The 26,150-nt window shown below is 34.3% G+C and overlaps 1 protein-coding gene across 1 annotated transcript; it reads right to left on the bottom strand.

The window, feature by feature from the left end:
* Positions 1-1,526: 1,526 nt before the first annotated feature.
* Positions 1,527-17,803, bottom strand: Prx4 (Peroxiredoxin 4). The gene is made up of 3 exons (XM_089104226.1): positions 17,650-17,803; positions 12,783-12,900; positions 1,527-2,273 (listed from the first exon to the last, which is right to left on the bottom strand). The coding sequence occupies exons 1-3, from the start codon at positions 17,801-17,803 to the stop codon at positions 1,811-1,813; spliced, it is 735 nt and encodes a 244-aa protein (XP_088960352.1). The 3' UTR covers positions 1,527-1,810.
* Positions 17,804-26,150: the final 8,347 nt, after the last annotated feature.

The raw sequence follows: 26,150 nt of genomic DNA, 5'->3' as shown, positions 1-26,150 counted from the left end.
TGGGTGTTAACCGTGGGACAATGTACAAGATAGGAGGGAGGGCTATTGCATTTTCAAGACTAGCTAGTAGATGACAATTAAATTGGATTTTGAATGAATTTCAGAGGCGTAAGATGCTGAAATTTGACGGTTTAGACGGTCAATGAGTTGCAACCTCGTGTGTTATAGCGAGGACCGATGGGAGCGTCCAAATGCACCAAATGATCGGTAGGTCCTTTTTCAGACTTACCAATAAAAAAAAAATTGATGGCATTTTCAGGGGTTTAAGGCTCTTTTCCAAATCACCCTAAATTTTTTTCACAATAAACCTTTTCAAAATCAGAAGCCAAAATATTCTGCACTCGTTACTTAATTTTCCCGCCCCTCCTTGGATTTTGATTTTTATGGAAATCCTCCTTGGACTTCCATAGAAATTGGCTTTTTAGAATATTTGTTGAAAAACTGAAAAAATGCAGAATTAAGCTCCCCCTTCCCGTTGATTTGAAAAAGCGTACATTTATTTTCTAGCCCATAGTAACGGAAGATTTAAAAAATAGAAAGGGACAAAATAGATTTAAAAATATAGAAAAAGACAAAATAGAAAGAGAAAATTTTGGTAAAAAGCAAATCTTTCATAAAAGGCAAATCCAAAGAAATATGGAAAAAATGTAAGACAAAGGATTTCTAGGGAATCGTGCCGAATATAGTAAAAACCATGAGAATAAACGACTGTCAATCTGCTTGCCAAATGAATAACTGTTAATAATTATTATTAATTAATTAAATTTATTTTAAAAAATAAATTTAAAATTTATTCCAAAAATATTTAATTTTTGTTAACTAATAAAATTAAATGTTGTATTTTATCCCTACAACTCTAAGAGTAAATGGTACTGAAATGGGTAGCCAAACGAATTTGTTCATTTAAGGAACAATATAAATATGTCTTTTATTTTATGCGTCTTATAATTAATACACATAAAGGTCTTAATTCGTCGAAGCAGCACATGTGATGCGAATTATTGCGAATCAAAGCGCAAGGCAAAGAAATCCTAAAACATCATGGCAAATATCGTAAAATTAGATTACATGGCTGTTAATATGCTAGCGAAATGAGTTTTTTTTTGGTAGTGTCACAATGACCATAATCAAATTAATTCAGTAGTTAATATATTGTGATTAATTTAATAATTACTGTGTAAGTACCATCACTATCACACCAAAAAGCTTTTTACATGGTAATTAACAAATTTTTAATTAATTTAAATATCTTTTTTTAATAGTTGATTTAATTAATCAAATATTTTAATTAAATAATAAATTAATAATGAATTTAAATGAACGGTAAACATGTTCAAATAAGTTTCACTTTAGTAGATAATATTATGAGGTTTTGCAAAATCTTATTTAATTTCAGAAAATATAGTTTGAAATTGATTTTACTCCATACGAATCTAGGGGGTCAAGTTGTCAGTTCATGTGTTGGTTTTGAAAGAAACTTGTTGATTTCAGATTTAATTATATAAGCTCCCAAGAAAACTCTGCAGGATTCAGGAACATATTTTATTTCAATTTTCCGAATACCAATTAAATAGACAGAAACATATGTAATCTTTGAGACTGTGACATACTTTGACAACAACAAAAAATAGGAGAAATAGAAGACAGAAGAAATAGAAAAAAATAAAAGAGAAAAAAATAGAAGACAGAAGAAAAAATAGAAGAAATAGAATAATAGAATAGAATAAACAATAGAAGAAGAAGGAATTTTGATTAAAAAAAAGCCCGCTTCTAGTTGGTCCCCTAAAGAAAAAAAAACATAAACTCTGAATTACAATTCATTCAGCTTTCCAAAATATTTTAATTTATCCGTAGGATGAGGTACAATTGTATCACTCCCAGGCTTCCAACCAGCTGGACATACTTCACCGTGTTTATCTGTATATTGGAAAGCCTGTACAAGTCGAAGCGTTTCATCAACTGACCTTCCAACAGGCAAATCATTCATGGTAATCTGTCTCAATACACCTTTATCGTCAATTATGAAAAGACCTCTCAAACTATGTCCAGCATCTTCAAGGAAAACACCATAATCCTTAGCTATCTTATGAGTGATATCTGATAAAAGAGGTATGTTCAGAGGTCCTAACCCCCCTTCCTTTCGATTGGTATTCATCCAGGCTAGGTGGGTGAAGTGGGAGTCCACAGAGCAAGCAACTACAGCAACGTTGTTGGCTTCAAATTCTGCAAGTCGGTCATTGAATGCAAGAATTTCAGTAGGGCATACGAATGTACTGCAAAAAAAGTAAATGAATATGAAACGTCAAAAAATATTTGGAAATATTCGATGGTGAAGAGGTTATTTTAGGTATTATCCGATTACAAACAATTTCGAGAAAAATTATTCATCCTTGAGTATATTTAAATCCTCTATACACAAGCGACAACTCAAATCGTAGTTATGTTAATTAAACAACAAGAATTTCACCAGTGGAATAACAAACTTGGCTCAACCCAGTCTCTACTCCACACAAAAGATCGGCTCATGAGAAAGATAACTTCTAATGTTCAAAACCACGTGATAAAGAGATACCACCAACAATACAAAAAAAAAAAAAAAAAAAAAAAAAAAAAATTACGTCTCTTAAATTTTATATGCAGTAGAAAACTATTTTCGGTTTTCAATCTTTAAGAAATAACGCTAAAGAACGAAGATTCGACAATTTTGAGAATTAATGAAGTATTTTCAAAAACTCTAAAGTTTTAAGCCAAGCCATTGTGAATTGCTCACCCTGCTGCAGACCAGCATGAATTTGAACCTCAAACGCCATAGCAGATTTCCATTAGAGCTTTACTGTGACGGATGTAAATAATTTAAAGGTCCTTGAATACCTAGGCCATGGTAGCTCAAAAGTCTTCATATAAGTTTATTTTGTTAAACCGATATTTTACACCACCCTTTTCCATCCCAAAGGGTTGATCATTTGAACATGTTCGCAGGTAAAATGTTTGATCCAAGGCTCTTAAAGGTGAGGGAGGCTACCATTCCCTCCTTCGCTCCCTGTTTTTTTTTTTTTTACATTCGAATTCAATACTCATATAGAAATGCGCCGAGAAGGATAAACATCTCCGCAAAAGTGAATCTCTTCAAATATTTCTAAGGAGGTGAGGGGTCTGAAATATTAGAAATAAACTTAAGGGTCTCATTTCCAAGGTTTTGAAAGTTCACCGAATAATATTTTTTAAAGGGGTGACCCCCTCCCATTTCCCCTTTTGAGCAGGTAAGCATATGCATTTTGCACTAAAAGGATTTCTGCAATACGAGGAAAGTTATCCCCCAGCAGAACCTATTGGACAGGTTTAGTCCAAAATATGCCATTGAGGGGTTTTAAATTGTGTTCAGTTCATGGCAGTTCCATTGTACTGATAACAAGGTATGTCAGTATGTAAAAACCTCATAAACAAGCGAAAGTGTTAAAAAAAAAAAAAAAATGATGATAGGATGTTTAACATCAGGATGGGACAGGTCAAAGATGCAGGTGTATTTTGTGATGCAGATACGAGTTCTAATACACTCAAAACACCCCTCGTCCTGTTTTTCGAAAGATGAAAACGAAAATTATAGCAAGGATCGAGAAAACTAAGCAAAAATAGCTTATTTCCTGAAAAACGGGCAGTGAGTGGTCACTGGCTACAATAACCAAGAGCAGTTAGGTCATGATTGCTTAAGAACTAGTTAGCACGAATGGGAAAACAGGACTGAAAACGGTCTGCATCTGCTTAAAGCTAAATGTTCAGTGGCTTCACAATGCTGAGGTTTCACGAATTGACGAAAGTCTGTCTGACTTGGCAGAATAAAACAGAAAAGAACACAAGAAAACACATTTCATTAGAATGAGATAGCTTAAATAAAAAAAAAACTCGTATCTAACAACTACATAAAAGACGTGAAAGAAATGAAACGAAACATCACTTTAGAATCCGAGGCAACGCTGTAGCGTTGCCTATAGTAAAGGCAATACGGCTCCAATTTTTTATTATTATTTTTTTTTCCAGAGGCACTTCACATGGAAGGGGTCTCTCGTAGAAGCTTCAAAGGGGGCTCATTCGATTGGAAATCGAGAGTTCTAGTGCCCTTTTTAATAGTCGAAAATGATTGGACGGCAACTAGCCCCCCCCCCCCGACGCCCAAAAATCCCCCAAACATATCCAATCAAAATATTGAGACAGCCATTTTATTCAGCTTAGTTGATTTCCAGAAAAAAAATCATTTCTGAGGAGGATACTCCCCCACAACCCTCAGGGCAAGGGTTTTAAGTTATGCCCTGGGGTATATAAGGTTTTTATAGAAGGCGTTGTCGTAGAAACTTCAAAAGAGGCTAATTCGATTGGAAATTAAAGGGCTGGTGCCCTTTTTAATAGTCGAAAGTGATTGGAGTGTGACTAGACCCCCTCCCCCCACGCCCATCATTTCTCCAAACACATCCAATCAAAATTTTCAGATAGCCATTTTGTCCAGTGTAGTTGATTTCCAGATAGAAAATATATTTTTGTGGAGGAAACTTCCCCCAAAACCCTCAGCGCAAGGGTTTTAAGTTACGCCCTGGGGGCATATAAGGTTTTTATAGAAGGCGTTGTCGTAGAAACTTCAAAACAGGCTCATTCGATTGGAAATTAAAGGGCTAGTGCTCTTTTTAATAGTCCAAAATGATTGGAGGTCAACTAGCCTCTCTCCCCATGCCCATCACTCCCCCAAACACATCCAATCAAAATTTTGAGATGGCCATTTTGTTCAGCGCAGTTGATTTCCAGATAGAAAATATATTTTTGAGGAGGACACTCCCCCACAACCCTCAGGGTAAGGGTTTTAAGTTATGCCCTGGGGGCATATAAGGTCTTTATAGAAGGCGTTGTCGTAGAAACTTTAAAACATGCTCATTCGATTGGAAATTAAAGGGCTAGTGCCCTTTTTAATAGTCGAAAGTGACTGGAGTGTAACTAGCCCCGCCCCCCCCCCCCGCCACGCCCATCATTTCTCTAAACACCTCCAATCAAAATTTTCAGATAGCTATTTTGTTCAGCGTAGTTGATTTCCAGATAGAAAACTTGTTTTTGAGGTGGACAATCCCCCACAACCCTCAGGGCAAGGGTTTTAAATTATGCCCTGGGGGCAGATAAGGTTTTTTATAGAAGGCGGTGTCATATAAGCTTCAAAACATGCTCATTCGACTGGAAATCAAAGGGCTAATGCCCTTTGTATTAGTCAAAAGTGATTGGAGTTTAACTAGCCCCCCCCCCCCCACGCCCATCATTTCCCCAAACACATCCAATCGAAACTTTGAGATAGCCATTTTGTTCAGCGTAGTTGATTTCCACATAGAAAATATGTTTTTGAGGAGGACACTCCCCCCAGAACCTTCAGGGCAAGGGTTTTATGGTATGCCCTGGAGGCATATAAGATTTTTATAGAAGGCGTTATCATAGAAACTTCAAAACATATTCATTCGATTGGAAATTCAAAGGGTTAGTGCCCTTTTTAGTAGTCAAAAGGGATTGTAGGGCAACTAGCCCCCCCCCCCACGCCCATCAGTTCCCCAAACACATCCAATCAAAATTTTGAGATAGCTATTTTATTCAGCGTTGTTGATTTTCAGATAGAAAACATGTTTTGAGGAGGACAATCCCCCACAACCCTCATGCCAAGGGTTTTAAGTTATGCCCTAGGGGCATATAAGGTTTTTATTGAAGGTGTTGTCATAGAAACTTCAAAAAAGGCTCATTCGATTGGAAATTGAAAGAGCTAGTGCCCTTTTTAATGGTCGAAATTGATTAGAGGGCAACTAGGCTCTCCCCTACCCCCCTCCATCCCCCCAAACCAACCCATACAAAATTTGAGAAAGCCAATTTTTTAAGAGTAGTTTATTTCCAGATATAAAATATATTTTTTAGGATGACACTACCCCACAACCCTCAGTGCAAGGGTTTTAAGTTATGCCCTGGTGGATTATCAGGTTCTTATAGAGGGTGTTTTCTTACAAACGTAAAAAAAGGCTCTTTCAATTTGAAATTCAAAGAGATATTGCCCTTTTTAATAGTCGAAAGTGATTGGAGGGCAGCTAGCCCCCCCCCCCACGCCCATCATTTCCCCAAACACATCCAATCAAACTTTTTAGATAACCATTTTGTCCAGTGTAGCTGATTTTTAGATAGAAAATATGTTTTTGAGGAGCTAGCTCACCCACAATCGTCAGGGCAAGGGTTGTTAGTAACGCCCTCGGAGTTTATAAGCTTTTCATAGAAGGCGTTGCCATAGGAACTTCAAAGAAGGCACATTCAATTGGAAATTCATAGGGCTAGTGCCCTTTTTAATAGTCAAAAGTGACTGAAGGGCAACTAGCCCCCCCCTCACGCCCATCATTCCCCCAAACGCATCCAATCAAAATTTTGAGATAGCCGTTTTGTTCAGCGTAGTTGATTTCCACATAGAAAATATATTTTTGAGGATGACAATCCCCCACAACCCTCAGGGCAAGGGTTTTAAGTTATGCACGGGGGGCATATAAGGTTTTTATAGAAGGCGGTGTCATAGAAACTTCAAAATAGGCTCATTCGATTGGATATCTCGAGGGCTAGTGCCCTTTGTAATAGTCGAAAGTGATTTGAGGGTAACTAACCCCCCTCTCACGCCCACCTTTTCCCCAAACACATCCAATCACTTTTAAGACAGCCATTTCATTAAACGTAGTTTTAAGTTCTGGAAATTAGGTCTTTGAGGATTACAACTCCCTCAAAGCCCTCAGGGCAAGGGTTGTAATTTAAGGATTCTCCGAATCCTTCATATTATTTCTTATGTAAAGGATGCTCGTATAAACTTTCAATCATTTGATTGAAAATTGAAAGTTCTTGTTCACTTTTTAAGAGTCAAAAGAGATTGAAGGGCAACTAGCCCCTCTCCCTCCTCCACGCCCTAAATGCATCAGATAAAAATTTTGAGATAGACATTTTGTTAAAATAGTTCAAAGTTCTGATAACAAAAAACTCCGGTGTCCACACAGCCCACCAGGGCCCAGGGGTAGGCGTTGTAAGTTATGCCCTGGGGCATAACTTATTAAGGGGGGTTTATAACTTATGGGAAGGGGTTTATTATGGGGAGAACACATAGGAAATCTATTCTAATTATCCAATTACAAGTTTAATATACATACTCTGTGATAGATGAAAAATTGCTTTGGCACACGAAATCCTATTAAGGTCAATTCCAAACAGTCGTGATCCCTTTGTGTCAGCAAATGAAATGGTCTTAATCCCCTTATTGGAGCTACTTTTTCATTCCATTCATTGTTGTCAATCGCTGTCCACAAGTTATGCAAGCTGTCTATTGTTCATATAAGGTTTTTATCAAAGAGGTGATCGTATAGACTTTGATAAAAGCCTCATTCGAATTAAATTGAAAGTTCTAGATCCGTTTTTTAAAGTATAGAATAATCGGACAGTAAGCACCCCCCCCAATGCCAAAAAAAAACTTTCCGAAAAATAAGTTTTTCAAAGAAAAGTAAAGGCCATTTTAAACTTAAGCTCAGGAGAAACAAATACCTGTTAAAATTTAAACTCAAAACGACCAGAAATTACTATAAAAGAATAAATGAAACCCAAAACGAACAGAAATTAAATAAACAATCATAGCAAAAAACATACAACAAGTAGTAATATAAATGAATAAATAGATCTTAAAGCGAGTAATGCTTAGATTGAATATGAAAATCAAGCTTAAAACGAAATCAAATATTTTGCTATTAAAGTATAAATGAAACTTAAAACGAACAGAAATTAAATAAACAATCAATGCGAACAAACTTACAATATATATTAATGTAAATGAATAAATAAATCTTAAAACGAGTGAAACTTAAATTGAATATGAAAATCAAGTTTGAATCGAATAAAAATAAGTACAAACAAGAGTTTGGGTATCGTATTAATGCAGAAGCCTAAAACCTATTGCGTCATTCGTGATTTATTGAAAATGTATTATATTATTAATGTTTTCTTTTGTACTTAATATTGAAAATAAATATTAAAATTACAGTAAAATTTTGAACTGATGAGCTTTTAGCAATTTATATCATTATGCATCAAATATTCAGTTTAATTTATTAGTTCTTTTCAAGATTGGTCAAGACAAATATAGCTTCACTACAAACAAAATTTGGATACTGCCCTCTTCTTTAACTGTAAAAACCTAAAGCCTTCTGAGTCATTGGCGCTTCACTGAAAACGAATTACTCTTATATTACAAATTTATTATTTTCGAGTTCTTACAGCATTGAAAATGAAAATAAAAATTACAGTGAAAAAAAAAACTGATGGATCTTTCAACAATTAATATCATTATATATCTAATATTCAATTTGATTTTGTTTATATTTTCCAAGACTGTTCAAGACTCAGATAGTTTTCCAATTTTTTTTCAACTCTGCCATTTCTTGTAACTAATCGTGCTAGTTTATTATGAAAACATTCTATCGCTTCTAGGTATTTCTATTTGAGCGGAAAACTGCACCTCAAACTTTGTGGAACATGGATTTTCTTGCATGAAACACCAAAATATAATAAAATGTCAAGTTTCGGAGGGTACCACTCGCAAACAAGTGCCATTGGTATTTTTGAATCCGCATGGTCAATTTAGGGGGTGGAGGGTAGGCTAAGTCTCGTAGCAGCGCCATTCCGTCGTGGTATGGTTCAAATTTTCAACATCTGGCGCCCGGACTATCATACAATCTACCAAGCATACAACTACCCCAAATCAGTATCAATAATTGCATGAAACCCAAAACGGACAGAAATTAAAATAAACATTAGAGTCAAGCTCAAAAAGAGCATAAATTAATGTGAGTAGGGTTCAAAACCCCTATGCTTTCTAAAAGCCAAAATATAATTTGTAATTTACTGAAAAAAAATTCAAATGAGTTTACTGAAAAAAAATGGGCATTGTCACTTTAATATACATATGCTAATATTTATTCCCTAAAATCTTAATTAATTTTTGATTTCTTAAAGTTACAAAAGTGAAAATATTTCAGAGAATTGTTTTCAGTAAAGCACCAATGACGCAGTAGGTTTTAGGCTTCTGCAGTGATACGATACCCAAACTCTGGTTTGTAGTTATTTTTATTCGATTCAAACTTGATTTGCTTATTCAATTTAAGTTTCACTCGTTTTAAGATTTACTTATTCATTTACAATAATAGATTGTTTGTTCGCATTGATTGTTTAATTAATTTCTGTTCGTTTTAAGTTTCATTTTTTCTTTAAAAGCAAAATATTTTTTTTCGTTTTAAGCTTGATCTTAATATTTATTTTAAGCATTACTCACTTTAAGATATATTTATTCATTTATATTATTACTTGTTGTATGTTTTTTGCTATGATTGTTTATTTAATTTCTATTCGTTTTGGGTTTCATTTATTCTTTAATAGTAATTTCTGGTCGTTTTGATTTTGAATTTTCACAGGTATTTGCATCTCCTGAGCTTAAGTTTAAAATGGCCTTTACTTTTCTTTGAAAAACTTATTTTTCGGGAAGTTTTTTTTAATTAATATTCTCAAATAACAGCAATCCAAACAGATCAAAACAAGGTATATTAGCACTGCCTCAAGAAAGAAACAGCTGCTTGAAGCTAAATGTTCTGTGGGTAACATTGTTCTGTGTGGGTAAAAATGTTCTGTGGGTAACATTTTTATTCTGAAATACCTTGACCAAAACACAAAACGTAGTATTGTCAGTACAAAGAAACAAAAACAATTAGTTATATTCAAGACTATGGAGCTTTCTCTTGAATATCTAGAGCTATGGCACACTCAAACAATTCAGAACAGTCCTTATTCTGTTTCTGCTGCGAAGTTTAATGTTTTTATAAAGGAAATTATTGTTCATATTGAATTTTCCTCACTTGGAAGGAGAAAACACGAACTACGCGAAAGATAGTGGCAATTAAAGCAAAAGTGTTTATTTTATGAATAATAGGCGTTGATTGTTCAGTTATCATGCAGCAACAACTGTGCTGAATTGTGCTGAATTATGTGAAAGATAGACAATTAAGGCAAAATTGTTTATTTTATGAATAATAGGCGTTGAGTGTTCAGTTATCATGCAGCAACAACAGTACTGAATTGTGCTGAATTATGTGAAAGATAGACAATTAAGGCAAAATTGTTTATTTTATGAATAATAGGCGTTGAGTGTTCAATTTATCATGCAGCAACTGTGCTGAATTGTGCTGAATTATTTAAAAGTTAGAGACGATTAAAGAAAACAGCTGTGCAGAATTACGTGAAAGATAGACGATTAAGGCCAAATTGTTTATTTTATGAATAATAGGCGTTGAGTGTTCAGTTATCATGCAGCAACTGTGCTGAATTGTGCTGAATTATGTGAAAGTTAGTGACGATTAAGGCAAACAACTGTGCTGAATTATGTGAAAGATAGACGATTAAGGCCAAATTGTTTATTTTATGAATAATAGGCGTTGAGTGTTCAGTTATCATGCAGCAGCTATGCTGAATTGTGCTAAATTATGTGAAAGTTAGTGACGATTAAAGCAAACATCTGTGCAGAATTACGTGAAAGATAAACGATTAAGGCCAAATTGTTTATTTTATGAATAATAGGCGTTGAGTGTTCAGTTATCATGCAGCAACTGTGCTGAATTGTGCTGAATTATGTGAAAGTTAGTGACGATTAATGCAAACAACTGTGCTGAATTATGTGAAAGATAGACGATTAAGGCCAAATTGTTTATTTTATGAATAATAGGCGTTGAGTGTTCAGTTATCATGCAGCAGCTATGCTGAATTGTGCTAAATTATGTGAAAGTTAGTGACGATTAAAGCAAACATCTGTGCAGAATTACGTGAAAGATAAACGATTAAGGCCAAATTGTTTATTTTATGAATAATAGGCGTTGAGTGTTCAGTTATCATGCAGCAACTGTGCTGAATTGTGCTGAATTATGTGAAAGTTAGTGACGATTAAAGCAAACAACTGTGCAGAATTACGTGAAAGATAGACGATTAAGGCCAAATTGTTTATTTTATGAATAATAGGCGTTGAGTGTTCAGTTATGATGGAGCATCTGTGCTGAATTGTGCTAAATTATGTGAAAGTTAGTGACGATTAAAGAAAACAACTGTGCAGAATTACGTGAAAGATAAACGATTAAGGCCAAATTGTTTATTTTATGAATAATAGGCGTTGAGTGTTCAGTTATCATGCAGCAGCTATGCTGAATTGTGCTAAATTATGTGAAAGTTAGTGACGATTAAAGCAAACATCTGTGCAGAATTACGTGAAAGATAGATGATTAAGGCCAAATTGTTTATTTTATGAATAATAGGCGTTGAGTGTTCAGTTATCATGCAGCAACAACTGTGCTGAATTGTTCTGACTATTTTATGAATAATAGGCGTTGATTTATGTGATTTAAGTGAATAATAGGCGTTGATTTATGCTGAATTATGTGACAGATAATGACGATTAAGGAGGAATTCTCTATTCCATGAGTAATAAGCGTTGAGTGCTCAGTTATCATGCAGCAACAACTGTGCTGAATTGTACTTATGTGAAATATAATAACAATTAAGGACATTTTTTTTTATTTCATGAGTAACAGATCTTGAGTGGTCAGTTTGCCTGCAATAGTCCAGAGGGGGATATGTTATGATTGCTTAACGACACAAAAAGTTTATAAGAATGTGAATACAAGACAGAAAATCCGAGTATGTCTACTTAAAGGTTAATGATCTAAAGGAATATTGTCTTAGTTAGATTAATTAAACATCTAGAATAATAAAAAAGAAACAATGGATCAAGACAAGCTAGGTTACAATTGCTACAAAACATTTATCAATGACATAGGAGATAATAACAACCCCAATGGATCAAGACAAGCTACATTATGATTGCTACAAAACATATATCAATAACATAGAAGTTGGTATCTTGTTTTCCTCAAGAAAGAAGCAGTTGGTAGAAAAGTAAAAATAGAATTGAAAAATAACCTGCATCTATTTGAAGCTTAATGAATTAAATAGCTATTATCTTAATTTAATTAAACATCAAAATAATAACAACCCCAATGGACCAAGACAAGCTATATTATGATTGCTACAAAAATTATATCAATAACGTAAAGTTGTCATGTTGTTTTCCTCAAGGAAGAAACAGTTTGTAGAAAAGCGAGAATAGAATTAAAAAACAACCTGCATCTACTTGAAGCTTATTAAATTAAATAACTATTATCTTAGTTTAATAAAACTAGTTAAAATAAAAAAAAAAAAAAAAAACAGTGACCCAAGGCAAGCTAAGTTATTATTACTTCAAAACACTTATTCAGTAGCCTAAAAGTTGCTATGTCCCAAATTTCTCTCTTTAAAGAAAAAAGAGTCGGTAGGAATTTGAACGTTTGAAAAACGTTTGAAGGCAACATTTTCCAAGTGACCTAGTAACAGGAAACTGCAAACGTAAAAAACAATAAAATATCGATCTGTAACTTTTTTCCTGGTCAAGAAACTGTAAAAGAACTTGCAAATTTCTACTGCGTGACTTTCTTGTAAGGTAAGTTTCAGAATCATATGAACAGTAATGTCTTTCCAGGCAAAATAGCAAAATTTCTTGTTTGCAATCCTAGGGATTTTGTATAAACCTTAACATGAGAGGAGTATCTGATAGCCTGATAGCCAAGTACAAAGGCCCCCCTTACGTATTCTGAGCTCCCTACTACAAAAAGAATATTAAAGTTACTTACAAATCAAGAGGATAGAAGAAAAACACAAGATATTTGCCAAGAAAATCCGATAATTTCAGTTCTTTAAATTCACCATTGACAACTGCAGTACCTTCCCAATGAGGAGCTGGCTTTGAAACTAAAAAAAAGTACAAACTAAAACCCTGAGCTTCTTAAATCAGCTCTCAAATGGATTAAAAAAGCTAAAATATCAAAATAAATACAAGTATATATATTACAGTCAACACAACATCATGAACTTGGTAAAAAAAAGTAATGTGTCTCCCATGGTGTTTTTTTTTCAGAGATCATTATATAAAGCAGATGGTGATAAAAGGGAGTTAGAGCAATTAATAGATCGCGAAATTTCAGTTCCTTTTTCAGGGCTATAAAAAATTACCAGCAGTCCAACACTCCTTCCATGGTTTAAGTGCCTTAAGTTTCTATATGGCATTAAATCAAATTTCAAGATAACCACAATTATCAAAAGTTCTACTAAGTGCAAAACTTTTGCCTCCACGGATGACCTGATAAATTCAGCTCTAGGGGTAGAAATCCTATGACAGAAAAGTAGTCCATACAAAACAGGAATTCATAGATAGAATTTAATGGAAAAATTGTTACACTTTGTAGAAACTAAAGTCATACAAATATTTTCAGCCTGTATGACAGAAGGGCCCAAAATGAGGCCCAAGTTTCTTCACCCAGTCCATCTCTCTTTCCCACCAAATTAGCAAATAAAGGCATGATATAACTCTTCCGACAATACCCTTTAGTCAAAAGGGTATGATTTGGATACCCTTTTGTCAGTGCTGCACACTCTGCCTCTGACCCACATGGAATAGGCGCTGCATATGGTTTTTTTTCAATAGGAAGATGCCTTATTTTACACCCTGTTTAAATCAGAGTCACACAAAGATTTTCGAGCTGTATAATGGAAAGTTCTTGTGTCCATATCCTCTCTAACTCTCCATCTCCAAAATGTAAAATTAAGCATACATAGATAGACCTAATAAACCCTTTTTGAAAAGGTGTTTGTTTATTCTTGATCAAATGTAAAGCAAATTTCTTGTAAAGCAAATACTTGGAAATGAAAAGTTGAGCTTGGACTTTTAAAAACTAGTCTTCTGATTTTTCCAGATGAAACTATATAGTTTTATTTTCTATGTGATTTTTCTAAGGATAATTTTAAGTTTCAGTAAAATTTACAAAAAAAAAACACAAATTTATAACTTCATTTGTGTCATCCACTGTTTTCTACAATTATTTATTACGTGTCAATGTTAGTGTTTTTTATACGTTTTCTGCAAAAAATTCAAGATTTGTTCTGAGGAGGAAGGGGAGTCAAAATATGAAAAAAAAAATATATTAAGAGGGCCCCCATTTGTTAATATTTTTAGGAAGCAGATAGTCATAGGACAATAAATCGGACTCGAAATTGAGAATCGTCATAATAGTGCTTTTTAAGGATTAGAATGAATTCGGGAATCAAGCAAATTTTCTGGATTCTTGATTCCACTGCTTCAATCCACTTTGCATAAAAAACTCCTCTTCTAAACAAAACTATTAGCCTACTTCCTCTCTGAGTTTGCACATCCACATTTGTATGTAGCACTTCTGCATCCAACAGTAATTAGTTTGCTTATTGCAAAACAGGTCAACTTAATAATAAGAAAATGTTATTACTACTTATAAAAGTTTTTTTTCTTTAGTATGTTTTTACTTTGAACAGAAAATTTTATGAAGTTTTTAATCTTTGGCTAGGTAAAAAGGCTCCCTTTCCCTTGATTCATCAACGAAGTTCAGGCAATATGTATATTGTTTTGCGACAATATGTTTCATTTGCATTACTTTCTAATATATATCTTAATCATGCTTTAGGAGGATTTCAATATAACATATACCTTTCATAACTAAGGATAGATACAGATGTATGACTTTAATTGGAGGTGGAGCACAGCATAGCCTTAAAAAAAGCAAAATATACAGAAAATATTACGCACCAGCAAAAATCAGAGATCTCTATATTTTCACACCTGCTTGCCTCAAAGTCCCCTTCCCTTTACAATGTTATACAATATTTACAATATTTTTCTCTTTACAATATTTTCACACCTGCTTGTCTCAAAGTCCCCTTCCCTTTACAATGATATACAATACTTTTCTCTTTACAATATTGTCGCACCTGCTTGCCTCAAAGTCCCCTTCCCTTTACAATGTTATACAATATTTATAATATTTTTCCCTTTACGCTATTTTCGCACCTGCTTGCCTCAAAGTCCCCTTTCCTTTACAATGTTTCATATTAGATACAATAGCCCAAATGTAAATTTTGTAGTATTGATAAATCCAGGTGGCAAAGAGATTAAGAGATTATTATTTATGTTCTGCTTTTGTACACAATACAAAGCTACGCCATGACAGAATTTTAGTATACCTACTAACATTCTTATTTTGTCTCTGGCTTCAAGGCTGAAGGGCCAAATAATTACTTTTTTTTAATGAATGTAATGACAAATTCTTTTATAATATTGATCCACTAGGTATGATATTTGATTTATAATATGTTTAGACTTGATACTAAGAAGCCTGAACGCGTGAAAAAAAAAACTAAAGAAAGAGTTCCCTCTTTTTGGCTCTGCACTTGAAATAGTGGATCTTATTCTAATGGTTCCTTCCTTTAGAAGGGAGGAGCTTACTGCCATACAAATTTCTAGCTTATTTTCAAGTTTCTAGCAAATCAGAGGGAGTCCCTGGATGAACCACATAGATACCGAAGGTAAAACAAGTTGGGGAAAATTGTTGAAAGGTATAAGTATCAAATCATACTCCAGATGCAGAAGGAGGGCAGGGGCTGCCTTCTTGAATTCTCAAGATTTGTACAACTGTTCCAGATGTACCATAGGGGTAGAAAAATCTTTCCATGATGCTCAGTACAATCTCCAGAAAATTTTGAGAAATTTATCCCTTGCTTGCATTTAAATAGTTAGGTGTACATCATGGGAGCTGGCTTGGAATTGGCTGTGATTGTTACAAGGAATGTTTCCAAATCTATAGTTTTCAATTGATAATTATATGCACTAATCTACAAACCATTAGACCTACTAACAAGATGAAATTTAATCATAATTAATTAAACATAAAAAAAATATACAGGTTCCAAAACCTTGGCCAAAGGAGCCTTTGGTTAATTTTTAAGAATGACTTTTTTTGTATATCATTTTAAGCCTGAAATCCTAAGCAAAAACAACTGTTGCAACAAGATAATTTCTACAACCAACTTGATTATGTAATTTTAGTACTATACCTAAGTCTTGTAGATGTTATCAACATTACAAAAATAATAAATCAAAAGAAAAAACAAACAGAAATTATAATTACTCTCAGAATTGTATAAAATTACAGACCTTGAAATAATTCTAGTTGAGATTCCTACTACAGACCCCCCCTTCTGAGTGGAATAACACTGGTGTTGTCAAATTCAGAGGGTGGCATGTGTTGCCTTATTTTAAGAAAATACTGTTTTTTAGGATTTTTATGAAAAAAAAAACCTTTCTTAGTATTTCTGTTAAAAAACTGAAAATAAACAATAAATCTGCCACCCTAGATTTAACAAAATACATTTTGCTCCCTCTAAAACTCTGTGAATTGATACCACTGAGTAATACAAGCCTGTGTTTATATTATCATAATTATTATGTGTGTTCTTTCAATGCTTTCTATATTTGTCAAGGAAAGCTTCTCTTTATATTTAGGTATATTTTTAAGCTACAATTCTTTATTTTTCCTAGGGCAGGGGCCTTTCAACTAGTTTAAAGGAGTATTCTCCCCCTTCCTATTCAAATGCAGGATTCCACAGACACTTATGCTTTAATAAGTGTTAAACTAATTCTTCGACTGCTGTTTATTACATTTGGGTGTAGATTTCTCTTTGTTTTATAATAAATTTAGAATAATTTGACAAACTGTACTGTTTGTTTATAGTACTGTACTGTTGATTTTGAACTGAAGTTATCAAGTATTTATTCATAATTAATTAAACAATCAAAAAATATACAGGTTGCACAACCTTGGACAAAGAAGCCTGTGGTTAATTTCTGAGAATGACTTTTTTTGTATATCATTTTAAGCCTGAAATCCTAAGCAACAACAAGTGTTGCAACAAGATAATTTCTGCAACCAACTTGATTATGTAATTTTAGTACTATACCTAAGTCTTGTAGATGTTATCAACATTACAAAAATAATAAATGAAAAGAGAAAACAAACAGAAATTATAATTACTCTCAGAATTGTATAAAAATTACAGACCTTGAATTAATTCTAGTTGAGATTCCTACTACAACCCCCCTCTGGTTGCAATAACACTGGTGTTGTCAAACTCAGAGGGGGACATGTGTTGCCTTATTTTACGAAAATACTTTGGAGTTGTTTTTTTTTTTGAAAAGGCATTTCTTAGTATTTCTGTTAAAAAACTGAAAATAAACAATAAATCTGCCACCCTAGATTTAACAAAATACATTTTTCTCCCTCTAAAACTCTGTGAATTGATACCACTGAGTAATACAAGCCTGTGTTTATATTATCATAATTATTATGTTTGTTCTTTCAATGCTTTCTATATTTGTCAAGGAAAGCTTCTCTTTATATTTAGGTATATTTTTAAGCTACAATTCTTTATTTTTCCTAGGGCAGGGGCCTTTCAACTAATTTAAAGTAGTCCCCCCCCTTCCTATTAAAATGCAAGATTCCACAGACACTTATGCTTTAATAAGTGTCAAATTAATTCATTACTGCTGTTTATTATATTTGGGTAGATTTCTCTTTGTTTTATAATAAATTTAGAATAATTTGACAAACCACCTATAGGATGATGGACATAACTTACTTAGAGCCTTTGTCCACTGCAAATTATGGCCACTATCTTTTCTTGTCTCTTGTGGATATACTGCACCTCCAGCAAAAGTTTGACATGCTTCTTCACTCCATCCAACAGAGATTATACAGGCTAAAAACAGCAAAGACGGAAAAAGAGAGGCCATAACCTACGAAATAATAAAAATATTTGACTGATCATAAAAAATATAGAAAACAGTTTTCAAGTCTTGTTTCAGTTGCATATGTATTGACAGGTGAACAGAGGTTCATCTATTAAAAGTGGAGGATGAATGGATTTTCTTAAGGTTGATTAAAAAGACAAATAAATGGCGTTTTAGGTTACAATTTTTTCTTGCACTTGGTACCCTATTAATAATTTTTGTGCTGACTGAAATCAGAGACCTCTGAACACAAATGCTTGTCTTGTTTCTGTTCACTTTAATTATACTTTCTGGATATCAATGATCAAACAATTCTGAATAGGTAAGTTAATGATCATAACCTAGTTTTTTTTTTTTTACATACTTTTAAATTTAAAAATACAATTGTTACTTTACATATGGGGAAAATTTTCTAGCGGAAAGGGCTGAGGGAAATTTTTTACAGAGGAAGAACAATCTACACTGAGGGAATTTTACAGGGGAGATTTTTCTGCAGGGGAAATCTTCTTATAGATGTTTTTCAAAATTTAAAAAATATGATTGTTCTTGATATGTGGAATTTATCCCAGGACAGGGTATTTTCTAGGGGAGGAGTTTTTGGTGGAGAGTTTTCAAAAGATGGGGGGGGGGATTCTCCTTGCATTTCTTTTCTTTTGAGATAGCAACAATGCATGATGGGTAGGCTAGTACTTTCTGGATATCAATGATCAAACAATTCTGAATAGGTTCAGAATAAGTAAATTCTGAATAAGTTAATGATCATAACCCCCTCTCTCTCTCTCTCTCTTTATATATATATATATATATATATATATATATATATATATATATATATATATATATATATATATATATATATATATATATATATATATGTCTAGACTGTATCTTTCCCTTGGCAAATAAAAAATTATTATGCATCAGCACTGGGTAATAACTCATAAATACACTCCAGGCCATTATTTAGACTTTTGATCAATAACAGAGTTTGATATGCATACAGTTTTTGACACAACACTGTCTTTCTATTCATAATGAAAATTAAGCTAAACTACAGAAATAATAAAACTTTTTAATTAAGATATTGAGCTTTGAAAATGTACTTTAGTAAAAAAAAAAAAAAAATGTTTGAAAAACAACAATGATAGCTTATCATAGGTGAGCTCCTTTGGTTTTTCTCTTCTTTTTGTATAACATAGCCTATGTTTTCTTTTCTCATCTTTATATGCTATTTTCCAATAAGTGTTAATTTGGACTTTCACTTGTGTTTGTTAAAACAAAAACTGGAGAAAAATTGCAATTTGCAGGCAATTCAAGAATGGTAATTATTTTTTTTTTTTAGTATTAATAGTAAAATGTTATTAAGAAAGCAAACTTGCAGAATTTGGTACTTATGTGTTATAGTGGAAACACTCAAGAAGTGAAGCTAGGTTAATCCTAATGACAAGTATTAAAACATGATGGAAATATAATGCTTAAGAAACAAAATTGGGCTATAGATTTGTGCATTAGCAGGGAGGGGGGTTTAAAATATAGTGGTGTTCACGCAAAATATGTTAGCTACAATTATCCTGCATATAATGAAGTAATATTGTTTTCTAACTTCATGCTGTCCAAATACTTAACCCTTTCCCCATACGTGCAAATATATAGCCCAAATTATATAAGTCCAATGTATTCTGTCTTCTGCCACTTGTTTTCCACTGAGCATAAGCTAATTATCTCTTAATACAGACAGATGAAAAACTGGTTCTACTTAGATGTCAGTGCTATAATACATAAGTACCCAGAGTATTTTAGAAAGAGCCTGAAACTCCTTAAGAATGACATCCCAGCAAAAGTGATGTCATTTTTGAGCAGTTTCTAGCTCTTTTTTAAACTTTGGCAAGTTTGTTTGCAAAATAACATTTTACTAGAAAATATTAATTACCATTCATAAATCAGCTACAAATGGCATTTTTTTTAGAAACATACTTTTAAACTTTTGGGGACTATAGACTGTTTTGAGCCCTTTACAAGCTTAAAATGAAATTTGCCCTAGAAGCAATTATCCAATTAAAAAAAAAAAAGAGGCTAAAATGGCATAAAGTCATATATTCATTTTCATCTAAGCTAAATTATGTTCTAAAGATCTCTTTACTACACTCACATTGTGTCATGTTGTAGTAAAATAGGGACAGTCCAAAAATCTATCTCTATTTATCTGGAATGCCAAAGAAAAGTGGTCTTTCCCAAAAACAAGTCTTTTACCCTAGCCTCAGGATTCTTTAATTAGCATGTTTTCTTCTGGAGAGGTGAACTACTAAATCTATAACAAGATTTACTTTATCAAATTCTTTAAAACCAGATAAATCAAAAGAAGGTAAAATAATAAGACTCAGAATGCTTTTCTAAGGCCTTATATGTGTTGAAGGTGGCTTAGGCCATATTTTTTAAGTTTAATTTCTATAATAGACATCTTTAAAAATCATTCAGAGGTTGGCCGTGATGAGGTGCGCGAAAAAAGTGACTTTAGTTACTTGAGGATACCGAAAAAGTGACAAAAGTGACTACACAGAAGCCATCAGAGCATAGGCAGATGGATTACATTGACCAGTTTCGAGCTATATTAACTGGATTTATTGTTTCACTATTATGTCAAGGCCCATGAAATTCACATGCCCGAGTGCAGACTTCGTGCCGCTAGTGGAACAGTGCAGTGCAGTCGGTGTCCACAGTGGTTTCATCCAGTATGCAGGTATTTCTATTGAGGAGAGGAAACAATGTGGTGAGTGGTTATGTTTAAACTGCCAGTCCCCCCGTTCTTTGAATGATGACCCTGAACCACCTTTAACGCCACTGTCTCTCCCCCTGGCTCTAAACCACGCTCTACACCCAAGTCTGCCACAAAACCTACAACCCCAAAATCAGTTTCAAAAATCAAGCTACCCAAGTCCCCCCTTGTGTTGACTGTTTTAAACATATGAAACAGCTGGCTGATCTCCAAGCCAAATATAATTCACAGTTAGAGAAGAATTCAGACCATGAAGTAGTCATAGAAGATTTGAAAAAACAAGTTGACATTTTTCTCAATGACCAAAAAATTGGTAACAATATACTCCATGAACGTCATCTGGAAATTAAAAAATTAAGTGAAAATATCAACTCCCATAATTTCCACCGCCTTCTTATGGAAGATAAACTCTGCAATCTAGAAAACAATCAAGCGACCCATAAATCAAAAATCATCAAATTACAAGAGGACTTAAAAAACAACGAAGCAATTATTACTACCCTAGGGAATCAATTATCAGAGTTCAGCAAATCCACCATTAATCGCAAAGTATCCCAAGAGAGCATGCAAATACCTATGTGTAGTATGACTACTGTGTGATGACGCCCTTGAGTTTGTGAATAGTCCAGTGACTTCCGGTTTTTTACATAAATTATCAGGTGATAATGAACTAAACAAAGGGGTTTGGTTTAGATAATGAACTAAACCAGACGATGACATTGTTATTATTTTTGAAAAAATTACGAAAGTAATGGATAAAAGGGAAATAAATACAAAAATAAGCAGAAAGGAAAATGTGATCTGCAAGCATTTTGATAGTGGTTTCTGCAAGTTTTGCAAACAATGCAAGTTTCTACGTATTTTTCGTCATTTTATTTCGGGAGTTTGTGTGTCTTATAAGTGTATTTTTGACCATGTTGATCTGTGTTCTGTTTTATCTTGTATTGATAAGTCGTGTACTTTTGCTCATGCATCTTCAGGATTGGAGCGCAGGTTTAAAACCCAACGTTTTTTAGGGCGACGCCGAAAGTATTCACGACCCCCCCCTCCCCTAGTTCGTGTTCCATTCGACTTTCAGTCTTATCACCCTGCATACCCGATACAGAGCAGTATAGCTCAGGAATCCATCCCTCAAAACAATCCTCCACCCCAAGTACTTACACGTGCCCAGTCAGTTTAACCCCACAATCACTTTACTCAATTCGGACCATCCCCAAACCCCCCTCACTCATATTCCTCCCAAAAATCCACTTCCTTTCGACTTCGTTCTTCTCCGTGCGTCCAAGAAGTTACCGACCGGTTCTGGACTCCGCCCGTTATTTGCCGAAACAAACCCAACCCCACCCCTCTCAGACAACCCCACTGTACTTCCCTCCCTCAGCATCATCTTGCCCCCCCCCCCACCCTCCATATAAAGAACACTCCCAATTTGACTTATTCCCAGATCACCAGGAAACCTTTCTCCCTTCCCTTACACTTTATCCCCCCTGGCTACCCTACCAGTATGACTCTGGTTTAAGAGTAAGCAGGCAGAATGATCCACAGGTAACACCTCCATGCAGAGTTTCTAAAACTTCAAATAGTAAGACAAATTCCATTGTAGTTCCATCCCAACTTAATAATATTCCCATAATTTGTCTGCTGTCCTCCTTTTCTCTCAAGCCCAGTCCAGTCCCGCCTTTTAATAATGCCTCAAAACTACCCCCTTACCCACAGCATCCTCCTCATAAACTTCAACCCCAAATAACTCCATCCCGAATTGAAAAAATAATCCCAATACCCAAATCAGTTTAAATTTCCAACTTTCCTACTTACCAATGCTGAGAGCCTGAATTTTGATAAAATTACCGAACTCGAGGGTATCTCTGAAATTCATAATATTAATATTATTGCTGTGACAGAGGTTCAGTCCCAGAACCCAGATTTCCTAAAAATAAGCAATTATACTCAGTTTATAAAACTTTGCCCTCCCAGTCACCCTCTTGGGAAAAAAGGGCGTGGTATATTATTTTTTGTCCAAGATAACCTCCAACCTAAACTCATCCCCACCCCCAACTTATCAGATTATGATGAAATTCTATGGCTGAGCCTTAGACTAAAAGTAATTCCCTGCCCTTTCAATTAATTGTAACTGCCGTCTTTTATCATTCCCCTAACCAAATTATTGACCAGAAACGCAAATTTATACAACAATTTCTTATAAGTGCTGACTTTGTGCTATCAAAGTATCCAAATGCTGGTATTTGCTTACTTGGCGATGCAAATGACCTGAGGATAGACTCTATCTGCACCTCTCTTAATATTAAACAACTGGTTAAAATTTATACAACAAAAGGTAACACCTCTCTGGATGTTATTTGTTCAAACATGAGTAAGTATTACAACTCCCTGCAAGCACTACCACCATTAGGAGGCAGTTACCACTATTGTCTTCTTTTTTCTCCCTCTTCAGCCATTGAACATTCCTTTACTACCTCCATTGGGGTTTACCGTCCCCTCAGTGTCACAGGCCTTTTTTCTTTTGGATCATGGCTGACCAGTGAAAGTTGGTCAGAACTTTATAATTCTAATAACCTTGATGACAAAATTTTGATTTTTCTCAAAAAAACTAATTGATTCCTACTCATTATGTTTCCCAGAAGAAAAAAAAAATCAGAAAATGCTCCAGTGATAAATCTTACATAAACAATCACATAAAAATGTTAATCCGCGCGAAAATAAGCTTATTTAACAGGGGTAATTTGGCTGAAGCAAATAAGTTAAGAAAGGAATTAAAAAGTCAAATTAGAAAAGCTGCCTGAGCCTACAATAAAAATAAAATACTTGCGCCATGATAAACCAAAGAACTGGTACTCTGAAATTAAAAAACTTACTGGCAAGAGTCAAAAACAACAAAATTTTTATATAAATGAACCTCCAAAGACCACAACTTATGACCTCAACAAGTGTCTGGCTTCTATTGTCTAGAGTCTCTCATCACCATCTTACGCATTTCCAGATATTCCTGATCCTTTTTCACTCCCACATGTTTCTCCACTTGGTGTTGTAAAAAAAATTGAAAAACTAAAACGATCAAGCATTGCCCTTTAGATATTCCTGTTCCTCTGATTAATGCTTTCAGTGATTACCTTTCAAAACCCCTATCCACCCTGTTTAATTAAATTACCAAATCTGGACAGTTCCCTCAATATTGGAAACAAGGCTTTATTACCCCAATCAAAAAGAAAAATGGGAAGCCTGGCTTTGATGGCATTCGTCCTATTACCCTCACCTCAATTTTTTCAAAATTGTTTGAAAGTTTTCTCGCAGACTGGCTTAAGATGAAAGTCCTCCCCCTCATTGATCTTAGACAGTTTGGTAATCTCAAATCCATGTCAACCTCTCATTACTTGATCCATCTTGTTGATACCATGGGTAAATTACTTGAAAAGCCTAACGCTTGGCTTAATCTGATTTCTATTGATCTTCAAAAAGCTTTCAATTTGATTAACCACAATTTACTCATAGATAAACTTATAAAGGAATTCCACATTGAAACTGTCCTTGTTAAGCTTGTTGACTCTTTTCTCTCTGATAGATCTCAAGCAGTTAAATATCTAAATTGTTTCTCAGATCATCTCCCCATATTTAACGGCATTCCTCAGGGGACTATTCCAGGCCCTCTCCTTTTTTCTCTTATGATTAACAGCCTTTCAACCCTTTATGACAATAGGTGGAAATTTGTCGATGACTTGACAGTTTTAGAGATATGTCATAAAAACATGTTTAGCAACCCAATGGGCATGCTCCAAGATTTTGCCCGCGAGGCCTCTTCCCTTGACGTGACAGCTAACTCTTCTAAATCCGCAATAGTCTCAGTAAGTTTCCTTAAATACCCTCCCCTTTTTCTTGCTCCTATTCCTCCTGAAACCTCTGTCACATCTCTTAAACTCCTTGGTGTTACAATTTCTTCCAATTTGAAAAGGGATGCCCATATAAATAATATCCTATGACAAGCAAACTCCTTGCTTTCCCTCCTTAAACCTTTAATAAATTTAGTTGTCCCCAATCACATTTACTACAAGTATACATTTCTTTTGCGCATCCCATATTAGAGTATGCTTGTCCTGTATGGCACCCTGGCCTCTCAACTGAAGCAACACAAAAAATTGAAAATGTCCAAAAGAGAGCTCTAAGAATTATTTTTAAAGAGGGCAAGATACCATATTTGCATTTGTAAAATATTTCAAAACTAGAGACCCTTGAGAGACAAAGACATAATTTGTGCCTCCGTTTTGCAAAAAATGCCATAACAAACCCTCGGACGGAAACGTCACTCCAAACGTCACTCCCCATCCAGATTACGGCCGCCTCGAGCTGTTTCTGAGCCCATCCTTGTTTTGTCTCCCATTTGCTGTGTTACTTTGAGATACAAAAGAACTTTTGTCCCCTTTATTACAGAAAAAATGAATAAAATGTCCCAATAGTTTCTTTTTCCCCCTCTTTCTTGTCGCCCCCCCCCCCTTCTCAACCAGTTTTTATTTTTTAACTCTTTTATTGACTTACTGTAGTTGGATTATTGACACTTTCTTAGTGTCCCTTTTATTTTATACGCATTTATGTCTTACTCTTTTTTTGTGTATATTTGCTTATTCCCCCCTTCCTTTTTTTATGTCTGTTCTAATTCTTTTTCTGATTCGTATTTGTGTAAGTTTAGTTTGACCAGTTTTTATCTTTTTAACTTTTTAGTTAACTTTTTACAGTTTTAATTATTGACTGTTAAATGATTATTCATAATGATTTTTCTATTTCATTGTTGTTTTTTGCATTTTTGCCAGTTTTAGTGCAACCATTTATAATGTCGACACCAAAGTCCGAATTCGGTCCTTTGTGGGCTTGCAATAGTGATCTTTTTGAAATAAATATCTTATCTTATCTCCTGGCCTATGAGAGCCCAAGAAGTTATGGACAGAAAGGCTGAAATCCTTATTTTTTTCTTCAACAGATTTTATTTATTTACTTATACAAAACAATAATTTTGATAAATGTGTGACTTTGATTATGGTACTGGGAACAAAAACTGAACTTTGGTAAAGAAAAAACTTCAGTTATTGAAAAAGAAGCACCCTCCACAACTAGGTATAAGCACAAACTGGATATTATGTCATCATTTCTTTGACTTTTTCCAAAGGCATTCAATTAGTTTGGATTTCGTCTTCAAAACAAGTGCTTCAATGGATTCAGCATCATCTGCCCTTTCCCTTTTTTTGGAGCGAGCTTTTAATGCTGCTTCCAGCATACTTTGAGCAAGACCAATGTTCAAGAAGTCCTTTTCTTCTACAGCTTTCTTCATTTGTTTCCCTGCCTCTCTCAGAAGGGTATTGCCTATTTCCTGCTTCTGCTTAACCATCTCAGTTTTTTGTACAATGTCTGACTCTAGGTCTGCTATTTTCTGCTTCTTCTGTGCCATCTCCTGGATTTCTTGTTCAGCAACTTTCTTCTCAGCTTCAAGCTTCTCTCTCTATGATTCTTCCTGTTTTTGTTCAATAAGGTATAGTTCATAAATGGCTCTAGCTGATCTAGCCAGACAAAGCAGCT

This window comes from Artemia sp. Qi Xiang Cuo, chromosome 2, assembly GCF_049724085.1.
Source record: "Artemia sp. Qi Xiang Cuo chromosome 2, ASM4972408v1, whole genome shotgun sequence".
NCBI classification, from domain to species: Eukaryota; Metazoa; Arthropoda; class Branchiopoda; order Anostraca; family Artemiidae; genus Artemia; species Artemia sp. Qi Xiang Cuo.
Note: the sequence above shows the minus strand (reverse complement) of the source record. Positions and strands in the feature narration are given on the sequence as shown.